General features: G+C 36.3%; 1 protein-coding gene across 1 annotated transcript; it reads left to right on the forward strand.

Annotated features, from left to right (window-relative positions):
• Positions 1–56: 56 nt before the first annotated feature.
• On the forward strand, positions 57–2,368 carry LOC145500070 (uncharacterized). Its single transcript, XM_081479565.1, has one exon. It carries the CDS (start codon positions 89–91, stop codon positions 2,366–2,368), a length of 2,280 nt encoding a protein of 759 aa, XP_081335691.1. The 5' UTR covers positions 57–88.
• Positions 2,369–13,098: the final 10,730 nt, after the last annotated feature.

The following is a 13,098-nucleotide window of genomic DNA, read 5'->3' on the forward strand; positions in this document are numbered from 1 at the left end:
AGAACCTTTTAAAGAAACCCATTTTAAAGAGGATGAGCTACAAGAATTGAAAAAACAGTATGATCAAATTAAAAATCTTCTTGATGAGATGAAATATGGTCAAGATATAGCATTTGAGACATTTCTTGAAAAATTAAAACTTACAGAACATCAGTATTTAAAGGCCATTAGATACTCCTTGAAACGCCCAACATTGTTCCTTAAGAGATCTCCCTTCGAAATCAGAATAAACAATTACAACCCTAACCTTTTAAAAGGCTGGAGAGCTAACATGGATCTACAATTTGTTTTGGATCCCTATGCCTGTGCTGTTTATATACTCTCTTACATAACGAAGGGTCAAAGAGGAATGAGCAAACTTCTAGAGACAGCATCACAGGAAGCAAAGTCTGACAATAAAGATATTGTTAACAAAGTCAGACATATTGGTAATAAATTTCTTAATGCAGTTGAAATAAGTGCTCAGGAAGCAGTTTACTTAGTATTACAGATGCCTATGAGGAGAGCATCAAGAGAATTTCAATTTATCAACACATCTAATCCAGAGGAAGGAACATTTTTGTTGAAAACACTTGAAAAAATCAAAGAATTACCAGACAAGTCAACCGATATAGAGTCAGATAATGTACTTAAAAGATATCAAAGAAGACCCCGTAAATTAGAACTGCTGTGTCTAGCTCATTTTGTTGCCTGGTTCAACTGTGTAAATGACAATACTGAATCGAATGTACAAGAAAAGTCTGATAGTAACTTTTTGCCAGAAACTGATTTTTGCGATAATGTTGATGATGACCCATCTGATGAAAGTGATGAAACTGATGAAACTGATAATACTACAGAATACCAATTAAAAGGAGGAATGAAGCTTGTCAAGAGAAAAAAAGCAAAGATAATAAGATCTGTAAGGTTTAACAAAGAAAATGATCCTGAGAATTACTGTAGAGAACAACTTATGCTTTATATCCCATGGAGAAATGAGCAAAAAGATCTCATAAAAGACTGTGAGACGTACCAAGAAAGATACCAACAGGTAGAAGAAATCATCAAAAGCAACAGACAGCAGTATGAATACCACTCTGATATTCTTGACAAGGCCATCAAAGACCTAAATGACAACGATAACTATTCTGCACCAGTGGCTCCCAATACACAACACATGAATGAACAAGATATTGCAGCTAAATCAAAACCTACTGAGTTATTTGAATGTTTTGATCCAGGTACCAACAAACAACACAGTCAGTATGATCTATTTCAGGATATGAATATTTTACCAAGGAATAATGATGATGAAGAACTTATACAAAATCGCCTACATGATAGTGATTATCGACAGCTTGTTCGCTCACTAAACAAAAGACAGAAAGAATTCTTTTACCATGTTTTACACTCTATTAAAACTAATGATGACCCACTCAGATTATTCTTAAGTGGAGGTGCTGGAGTTGGTAAAAGTACTGTCACTAGTGCTCTCTATGAAGCACTCACAAGATATTTAAATAGTGTCCCAGGTGAAAATCCAGATGAAGCAAAAGTACTGAAAGTTGCTCCCACGGGCAAAGCAGCATTTAACATCAAGGGAAACACACTTCACTCTGCTTTTAAAATACCTGCCAACAGGGGATTTCAATACTGCACACTTGATACAGATAGACTTAATACAATACGAGCACAGTTAAGAAAACTGAAAGTTATATTTATTGATGAGATTTCAATGGTAGGCAATGGAATGTTCAACTTTCTTAACTTACGACTGCAGCAAATAATGGGAAACAAGTCACCATTTGGAAATCTGAGCTTGATAACAGTTGGAGACTTATTCCAATTAAAACCAGTATTTGATAAATGGATCTTTGAAAATACCAATGATTCTTACAGTGCTTTAGCAACCAACATTTGGAAGGAGTATTTTACCTTGTTTGAACTCAGGGAAATCATGAGGCAAAAAGATGACAAGGACTTTGCAGAACTATTAAACAGACTTAGAGAAGGAAAACATAACCAAAATGATATTAAGGTCCTTAAAGAAAGAATTGTAAAAATTAAACCTGGTGAGAAAAATTATCCCATCAATAAAACACATCTATACTCAACAAATGCACAAGTAAATGATCACAACAATGCAATGTATCAAACTGCACATACTCAAAAAGCTCAAATTAAATGTATTGACATAGTTGTTGGAGATATGTCTGATGACCTAAAAAACAAAGTCAAAGAAAAAATTCCAGATGATCACACTAAAACTATGGGCTTATTTAATGTTGTTTCAGTTGCTGTGGGAGCAAAATATGACTTGACAACAAATGTCAATGTAACTGATGGCATGACAAATTGTGCCGAGTGTGTCATAGAGAAGATAGACTAGAGTTAAAGACTCCACTAGGCCAAGTATCATCTGGGTATCTTTCCCAGAAGCTAGCATAGGTCAAAACCATCGCAATGAATTTGCACATTTATTTAACAAAAATGTGGATAGAACCTGGACACCAATTTTAGAGATAACTAGACAATTCAAGATTTCAAAGCGACATCAATGCCAGATACTTCGTAGACAATATCCTTTACGGCCAGCAGCAGCTAAGACTATCCATCGTTGCCAAGGTGACACACTTAATGAAGCAGTACTTGATTTATCATCATCAACCAGAGAGCACATGCATTATGTTGCTTTAAGTAGAGTAAAAAATTGTTCAACACTACATATAATCAACCTAAATGAAAAAAAATCTGTGTTAGTCAAAAAGTTCAAGAAGAAATGTCCAGACTTAGACAGCAATGTTTACTCCCTTCTATACCACTTTTATACAACCAGTCTTCTAGAATGAAACTACTGTTTCATAATGTTCGATCTCTTCATCTTCATTTTGATGATGTTGCATGTGACTACAATGTTCAAGCAGCTCAGGTTAATATCTTTGTTGAAACACGTTTATGCCCTTCTGATTGCAATACAACCTATGAAATGGCTAATTTCAAACTTTTTAGAAATGACTTTAACTCAGATAGTAATGTCAGAAGTAGTTATGGAATGGCTATGTATATTAAATCCAATATAGATTGTGTAACTACACCATTCAGATCTAACTTTAACAATATAGAACTAACTGTATGTGTACTTAATGATCCAGTTCCAAACTTACATATAGTAGGCATCTATAGGTCAAAAAGCAAAGCTAACCAACAAAAATTAATTGAAACTATAAATCATCTCCTTGATACAATAATTCCTGATGCAGATACACCTACTGTGATACTAGGTGACTTCAATGTTAATTTGTTGGAAGTTTCATCAGAACAAAGGGCATTAACAAAATGCTTATTACAACAAAGAACCTACAAACAACTGATAAGTCAGTTTACTACAGATTATCATACACAAATTGACCATATCTATACCAATATACCAAATCATGTGCTAACTGCCGGTGTTCTCGAGTCCTATTATAGTGATCACAAGCCAATATTTGTTTGCTTAGTATAAAATCAGTATTTGTTACACTATGAAGACGAAAGTATCCATATTTAAAAATATGTAAAACCAACATCACATATTATTTGCATCTCATTTACCATTATTTTATTGCTTACTCCAGGATTGCCACCCACCAAGACAACAAAAATCCGACTTTTCACCGGTTGTAAAGCAATTTTCAGTGACCCTGCAGGATGACTATTCTGGCCATCAATCAACAAAAATAAGGATAGCTCAGATAATTTTTAAAAGAAAATTGCCTTTACTACACACAAAAATCTAAAAATAATTTGCAGCAACCTTAAGATAAAATTCCCTGACTTTTAACTGATTTTGAACATGGATTTAGAAACTTCCTGACTTCTCCCTGACCTTGAATAAGATATAATTTCCCCTGACTTTTTGCTGACCATGCCAACCCTGTTACTCAGTCAGTGGTGAACTAGTTTACAAAAAATTTTCCTTCTGGACCACTGGTGTGGTACCAGTCCCTTACAGGTACCCATCAGCACACCGGCGCCATCATCTGCGTTCAGGTAAGACTCGGAAAGGACTTTTACATTTTAACTGTTATTATTCATTTCATTCATTCATATCAATAAATCAACACCCCTATCTTTACAGGTGCACCAGTGTACACCATTTGAAGTCAATACTGCCCCAGTCATAACCATCACATTGCAGCAAAGGATGACAATAAGATCAATGAGGAACAAACAAAAGAACTTGCCAAACTAAGATATCACATCCCATCGAAGCAATCAACTATGAACTCATGTGATGTCAGTTTTAGTGGACCAACAATGAAAAGACCACGTTGTACAAACTATGTGCTTGATGCTGTCAACGACACATCTATTCCATTTGGCAAATGAACATTTCCACTCAACAACAACTTCTTTAGGGAAGACATCACCACAAAATGGTGCTACTGATATCTCCACCAGAAAACAAACTCAAAGTCTGCAGACCGATTATTTAAAAGCAACAACCATAGCCACTAAAATAGAAAAATAGGGCTGAGTATTGACATTATTTATAACAAGTGGACTTGTGGTTTTCAAACCGAACTGGACAAAATTAACCACAGAAGTCAATTTGTCTGGAGGAATTTACCATAAAGTACACAATCATGTGCACATGTAGTTGTTAATAAGCAGTTGTGAAGGTGACAAACTTAATGAAGTTGGTATTAAATAACAATGAAAGATCAAATATAATATTTATTTCAAAATATAACAAATCAAACTTAACATGAACATTATCAATATATGTTCACTGAAACCGCGAGAAAATAACCTATTTCAATATGTGGAACAACACAACTTATCATGAACATTACTTAACGTATCCAGTAGCTAACTTATTCAAAATGTGAGAAAACAACTTATAACATCAAACTTAACATGAACGTTGTCGAGTAAACCAATTAGTTCAATGGTTCAGTGTAAATAAAACACATGCAGTTCTACTTGCCAACTAGTTTATTAGTTGATTGTATTAAGTTCAGACACAGTTCCACTTGAAGAATCGTACGTAACATGAACATTGTCAAACAGAAGTAGTTTCGTTGCCACTTCACGCTCATTTAATTGACAAAGATCATCTCCAATGACTTTCTGTAACACATCTTCAAACAATTTCAACGTTATACGCCTTCCCTCATCAGTATCGACGAGGACTCTTGCACAAAACCCGATTGAACACCTCAATGATTTCATTGTATGTCCACATCTATCACAATGCACTACTGAGCTGGAACTTACTTGAATAATTTTCTTCTTACAATTTAAACACTTAAGAAATCTCTCTACTTTCTCGATAGAAAAAATTTCGACATCGCTAGTAACTGACTCAACCACAATACTTTGCTGCTCACCTCCAGCTAAATCAGGACTGATGTTGACAGTCGCCGTTTCATCTGTGATCGAGGAAACAGTGGTGCGAAATGAAGTAGATAGCTTCTTTTTCCCTGACCATATACGTACTAGCACATTGCTTAGACAATAACAGTTTCCCTCTTTTATTGTGTCTATCATCGCTTCCCAAATATCCAAGACAATACTACCACTTGCATCTGCAAAGACAGCCTCCGCTAGTTTCAGTTTCCTTTCTCCCACGATAACTGGGTCTTTAACGGTCATAACTTTGCCTTTCACGGTAACCAAGTTCCACTCATCACTTTTGTTTAAAACTTGTAAAATCGTCATCGGATCTGGAGTAGCCAATCACACATCTTCAAATTGGAAGGAATACTCCGTACTATCTGGAAAGGAAACCTTTGTCATATCGTTTATGATTAACTTCTTCCTGTCGGGAGTACAAGTCAAGCATGACACTTTGATCGGTCTTCGACTCTTCTCGCTCTCCAAGAGGAGTGACCTTTTAGGTGGAGAGTACAATAACACCTCATGATTGCCACTTGCTGTTTGCAAAGTCATAGAAGCGTAATCTAAAGTATTCTTACGATAACGCTTCAACGGCGAAAGATTTTGTACGTAGCCAATTAGACTTTCCTGTTCAGTAGAGCGAGGCTCAATCTTCGACTTGGGAGGTTCAGCACACGCGGCAGTGCACTGTTCAACATCGTTCTTGGAAGGCCCAGTGCTAGGAACAGACATTTGAACATCTATATTTGTAACCTCTGCATCCTTCTTACCATGCTGAGCACCCTTCTTCGAGGACTGAGTATTCTTCCCCTCCATATTCTTCCTTCTCGACGAAGAAACTCTCGAAGCCATATTTGCGAAATTTGAAAACGACAACACGCTCCTTTGCTAAACTGTCCTGATTGGTTAACAAAAATAATACAAACCACGCCCCCCTTACCCCTCCCCATTCTCCTCCCCAAGATCTCGTATGAAAATAATTTAGTGTGGTCCACTGCGCAAAAAAAAACAGTTCTCCTTCACCTAGCCTGCCTACCTGACGCTTTTTAAGCAATTTGAGCGCTCTGAGAGCAGCAAAGCCGCGATAAACAGCGCCAAAGCCGCGTAATTGCTTTAAAATATTGCTTATTTAACGCAATGCCTACCACTTGGCCGATTTTGGTCACTCCAGTGGCCATAGATTGAAAACGTGACAGAAAATTGGCGTTACTTTTGATTCTCACCAAATTTGGACAGTGGGATGATCTCATCATTAGCCAATAACAGGCCATTTTTCAGCTCTTTTTGTCATATCCCCCCCTCGGGAGATTTTTGGCAAGTTAGCTAATTAAGTATGCAAGCCAACGTAATGGCGGACGCTCTCGGCGAAATGTTTATTTGCTCAAAATTGGGGCAAAATCTTTCGGAGATGGAAGTCAGGACATTTGTAAGGATACAGAAAGTAATTCGGGACCACTTGCTGGCTTCTAAGGCTGAATTTATCCAGAGGGAAGCTGTATTTTCGTTTTCGTGCCGAAAGCCACGCGGTGAAATATTATCGGCTTGTTATGCTGTCCTGTTCTGTTTTTTCTCTTGGTCTTTTTTCTAGCCTGCCGAGGCCATTCTTTCGTCTAAATCAGTTGAAAAAAGTTCGAAAATGATGTTCCCATTCAAGTTTAAGCTCTCAGGTGATAATTCTGGAGTTTTTTGGCCGAAACGTCGGCTTTGTTATGTCCGTGTTTTTCGGTTGCTATGGGCGACCGTAGCGCCCTTTGTTAGGTCAAGTCTGAGAAGTGAGGTCGCAAAAAAATTCTAATTAATTCTGGTTTTGTTCGATTTCGCTGAAATTTTAACATGATAAAGCTGGATTGTTAAGGAATAGATTTACCTTCTACCGATGTGTGGTAGCTATTAACACTAAAGTGATATATCGCTTCAAAATCAGGGTTTTGAAGATACTTTTTTTGCAACGTGTGGGTTCGGCGTGAATTTGTAATTGGAGGATTTTGTTGACCCCAAAGGAAAAAATATCCCGAAAAGGTCATTTCATCGACGATTCAAACGAATATAAATATGTATATGTTCCGAGCTAACTTTCTGGTGAAAAAATATAATTTTTGACGCGCGCTGGGTTTTTAATTTTTTTCCCGCGAAACACAGGGTAATTAAAGAGTTTTAAAGCCAATAAACTGCATAGCCTGTTGTTGACAGAAGGAACCTAATCTGATCTAATTCATGATCAATAACAGGACAGACACACGACAAACTGACTTCAAAAGAAATTTAATTATTTTCAAAACCCATTCAAACGTAATCTATCCACGACTTATTCATCGTCTCCTTTGATTTAACTTTTTTGACATCTTTTCTGACTGCTTCAAAGGGAATAAAACGTTTCAAATCTACTCGATAGAAAGAATTGCGGATGCAAACAAAGCGTACGATGCCCTTCTGTGGAAATCTTCTGTGGAGCAAACAATTTTTAAATATTTGAGACGAGTTACGAACCATGCCATGGATTTTGACCATTTTGGTGCTAAACCAAAAAGAAGATTCCAACAGCGAACTGACTTTATGAAAATATTTACAGGAGGCCAATTCGTTGAGTAAACAAAGTTGTAAATTTCATTAATTTCAGCTTTTTGGACCTTCACCCACAGAGCCTATCAGATGGATGTAATAACAAGGAATAAACCAAGATAACTCAAATTTCTCTATTTTCTTTGTTACGTATTGATTTGCTTGTTAGTGAATGTGCTGCCGGCCATACTGTGTCTGATTTGTACAGTGAGTGGCTTCTGTGCAGAATAACCAACGACAAATGTAGACTACAGACCAGAAGACTTTCAAGGACCATTACCGACAGGAGTGTTCTAACGCTAACCAAAATGTTATTGAGGCTATTATTAACACCAGTCTGCAGTCTGCATTTGTCACACACTGTCTCAATGGGTAGGTCTCAATAATTACACTACGAGACAAGCAGTCAATTTTTAGACCAATTTCCCAGATGGTGGGTACTCATCACTGTCCATATTTTAAGTCATTGTGCACAAACTTCACTGCTATAATTTATGCATTTCATCAGAAGCCAAGACTTGTATTTAAAAATTTGTCTCCATTTTGAATGTCATACATGAATTTCTCAGTAAAACAAAAATCACACTCCAACTACTGAGCTGAAAATGAACTGATACTGGTGACTGTCATGCAATAAATCACACAACTATTTTATAGCAAAATATGTTTAAATTTTTCATTTGAACTTATAAAACTAGTTTTGTACACAAAAGTACGAAAACTAACTGCACAGTTGTGACTTTCTTTTTGAGAATACTTCATTTAAGATGTGCCATGGATTAGGCTCTTGCTTGCAAAACCAAATTTCAATTTGCTACATGTACCAACATTAACATGATTGGTCACTTTGTATACCAATCACAATTTTTTTGACATGTAATTTGGCATGTACTATAAAATATGTTTTTTTTTAATCTGGACATTTCTATTCTTCATAGAGAGAGAAGGATAACAGCAATAAAATAGTTACAGCATATAATGTCATCCAAATACTCTATTGAATATTGTTAATCATCAAGATCATGTTTTTTTGTCAACAGTAGCTTTTATATGGTTGTTAATCTGCTAATTACTGACTATAGATTTTATGTCCCTCAGAGTGATCTCAAAGTTTAAGGAGACAAATGTCTTGTGGAATCAGTTCAGTACTCATTAATTGTTGAAACATACTTAAGTTTGCAGATTAATGCAGAAGGTAATTCTCCTCAAAGAACTGTGATTCCAGTAGCATTGAATATCATCACACTTTGAACTATGGCTTCATCTTCACTTTGTTATTTGTCAAATAGTTTCTAGAGCTATAGAGTTTCCTCTCTAATGTCTTGAGGTAAACTGGAGCACCGATTATTGTTTGACTAAAATAAGTCTTGATGACTTCCACACTTGGTATGTACCAGTAATGTTTCAGTGCTGATTGAGATGTCCATAATGTGTTCATGTTGTACTTGATATTCACTTGCTGTAGGTTACATGTATACTTTATCCATTATTGAGAAAGTGACACAATGTGGTACAATTCCCCCAATCTGCATAGTTGTTAATCTGCTAAGCAGTGACTATAGATTTTATGTCACTCAAAGTGATCTAAAGTTTGGAGAGACAAACATCTTATGGAATCAGTTCAGTAGTCATTAATTGTTGAAACATAGGGAAGCTCGCAACAGAAGGTAATTCTCCTGAAAGAACTGTGATTCCAGTAGCATTGAATATCATCATACTTTGAACTATGGCTTCATCTTCACTTTGTTATATGTCAAATAGTTTCTCTATAGAATTTCCTTTCTATTGTCTTGAGGTAAACTGGACCACCAATTGTTTGACTAGAATAAGTCTTGATGACTTCCACACTTGGGATATTGTACCCATAATGTTTCTGTGCTGATTGAGATGTCCATTGTCTTCATGTTGTACTTGATATTCACTTGCTGTTGGTTACACTTTATCCATATGAGAAAGTGACACAATGTGGTACAATTCCCCCAATCTGCAAGTTATAACAATCAAAGAAGAAAATATTTAACTTTTGTTATTTTGATAAGGAATACTATTGAATTATATATGCAAGTTCATGACAGAAATCAAAAGCTAAGTTTTGCATTACACTCTCTGCACTCTCAACAGCTAGTGGAGTATTTGTTCCCACTATTAATGACAACAAAAAATAACAAGCTAAGAAATTATGAATCAAAAGTATCTTTGACAAATAGACTTGCCTTGATTTAAACATCATGTTCCTTAACATAAATGCTTGCATAAGTAAATGACTATAATTCAAAACTATGCAATAGTTTCAATAATCCAAAACACATTTTGACTTAAAAAGTCAGTATAAATTATAAATTAATGATGAGACCTACCCTGGTGGTGGTCCAGGCTTTGTGTTTCTACACATTGTGCACAGCATTGACTTCTGTGCATTGGAATGAGATTTCTGTGTTACTCACTGCATTCACTTCATTCATTAAATTCACTGTTCACATTAAATGATTTTATTTCATCTTTCTGTTGTATAAAATCAAAACTGCATGCAACATTTATTTTAATTGCATCATGATCTGAATAGTAAACCCCAATCACAGTGTTATTAAGAGCAGCTTCGCCTAAATATCAACTAGACTTGGAAATAGCGAAAAAATCGAATTTCTTCAAACTCGCCCAGAATGAAGCCCTACGGGCACTAGTTACAAAAATATCGTTTTAAGTTCGATAAATCAAAAATTATTTTTTTCCGCAATTTTTTCGTTTCGATGCCCCAAATCGGCCAAAATCCATCGAAAATGAGCGGCATATTCAGAGGCTCGTAAACTCAAAAGCAAAAATCTTCATTACAAACTGATTGCACGTCGTATTTGTACTTCCTTTCTTGTCTATTTCGAGCTAAATAGATCGTGATTTGATTAGAACTGAAATATTTGACGAATTTTTTAAGTTAACGACCCAAGACAGCTTTACAAGAGGTCTACATTTAGCCTATTTTCAAATGCTAAAAAGGCGTTCTGGTACACGGCTTTTCCCGAAATGACTAGTTTGGTCTGAAAGAGCATTGTTTCTTCTTCAAATTACTGAAATAAAATTTTTGGGTAAATAAAATCGTGAGCGCTGAGATAGCGAACCAAATGCAGCACTTCGTCCTGAAAACGTGACCTTTGACCCAAGCGTAACGAAACCAATTACTGCAAGAAAACCCGAAAGAAAAGCAAACGTTCCGTTATTTTGAAACAATTTCTAGTGATATCTCTCCGAAACCATGATTGCAAGAAACTATTTCCAGATATGAAATCTTGCAGGGTCAAAGACGGAGCTAAAGGGCGCATTTTGACACAATAACTTTGTTTGCCGAGAATTGAATTGCAGTCAATTCCAGTGAAATTTGCAAACTTGACGTATGTTAGCCGATACTTACCTGAATATTTATATTAATAGAAGAGTCGTCTTCTTGGATTAACCTTCAAAAGAGGCTGGACCCAGATTTGGAAACCTCTAAAAGAAGAAATGTTTAATATTCCGTGACCTACCCGATGCTATAGATTCCATGCACATGCCAACCGCATGTTTGTCGTAAAACCAACTGAACTCCACTGACAGTTTCCATGGGCAACCCCAAAATAAACAATCCCCAAAAATGTAAAGTGAAATTGGCTGTCTTCATGAACAGTTAGAAGCTAGAGTCAAGTTCTAATGCCTTTAAAAAGTGCTTGATTTTATTTGTTTGCGTCGACTTTGTTCACTACTCTCACGTTCGAAAGCCGCGAATCGGTCACGCCAAAACAGTGGAGACCGTGCAGACTGCAGACACTTGTTTGGGCTTTTCATTGTGACTCCTTCTTTTGGGTCTAGTTACAAAATAGTGTTAAATATATCTGAAAGTTTGTCATTTATCCACAGGCTGCACAAGCGCAGTATTTGACTTTTGATTCAATAGACAAACGCGTACAAGACTTTGTATGGGAAACTTACTCAGTCTGCACGGTCTGCAGTGTTTTGGCGTGACCGATACTACGCAGTATTCGAACGTGACAGTAACGACTGAGTGAACAAAGTAGAATCAAGCTTTTTTAAAAGGTAATGGAACTTGACTCTAGCTTCTAACTGTTCATGAAGACAGCCAATTTCACTTTACATTTTTGGGGATTGTTTATTTTGGGGTTGCCCATGGAAACTGTCAGTGGAGTTCAGTTGGTTTTACGACAAACATGCGGTTGGCATGTGCATGGAATCTATAGCATCGGGTAGGTCACGGAATATTAAACATTTCTTCTTTTAGAGGTTTCCAAATCTGGGTCCAGCCTCTTTTGAAGGTTAATCCAAGAAGACGACTCTTCTATTAATATAAATATTCAGGTAAGTATCGGCTAACATACGTCAAGTTTGCAAATTTCACTGGAATTGACTGCAATTCAATTCTCGGCAAACAAAGTTATTGTGTCAAAATGCGCCCTTTAGCTCCGTCTTTGACCCTGCAAGATTTCATATCTGGAAATAGTTTCTTGCAATCATGGTTTCGGAGAGATATCACTAGAAATTGTTTCAAAATAACGGAACGTTTGCTTTTCTTTCGGGTTTTCTTGCAGTAATTGGTTTCGTTACGCTTGGGTCAAAGGTCACGTTTTCAGGACGAAGTGCTGCATTTGGTTCGCTATCTCAGCGCTCACGATTTTATTTACCCAAAAATTTTATTTCAGTAATTTGAAGAAGAAACAATGCTCTTTCAGACCAAACTAGTCATTTCGGGAAAAGCCGTGTACCAGAACGCCTTTTTAGCATTTGAAAATAGGCTAAATGTAGACCTCTTGTAAAGCTGTCTTGGGTCGTTAACTTAAAAAATTCGTCAAATATTTAAGTTCTAATCAAATCACGATCTATTTAGCTCGAAATAGACAAGAAAGGAAGTACAAATACGACGTGCAATCAGTTTGTAATGAAGATTTTTGCTTTTGAGTTTACGAGCCTCTGAATATGCCGCTCATTTTCGATGGATTTTGGCCGATTTGGGGCATCGAAACGAAAAAATTGCGGAAAAAAATAATTTTTGATTTATCGAACTTAAAACGATATTTTTGTAACTAGTGCCCGTAGGGCTTCATTCTGGGCGAGTTTGAAGAAATTCGATTTTTTCGCTATTTCCAAGTCTAGTTGATATTTAGGCGAAGCTGCTCTTAATACTTTTAAATTTAT

Source organism: Orbicella franksi, chromosome 10 (genome assembly GCF_964199315.1).
Source record: "Orbicella franksi chromosome 10, jaOrbFran1.1, whole genome shotgun sequence".
NCBI classification, from domain to species: domain Eukaryota; kingdom Metazoa; phylum Cnidaria; class Anthozoa; order Scleractinia; family Merulinidae; genus Orbicella; species Orbicella franksi.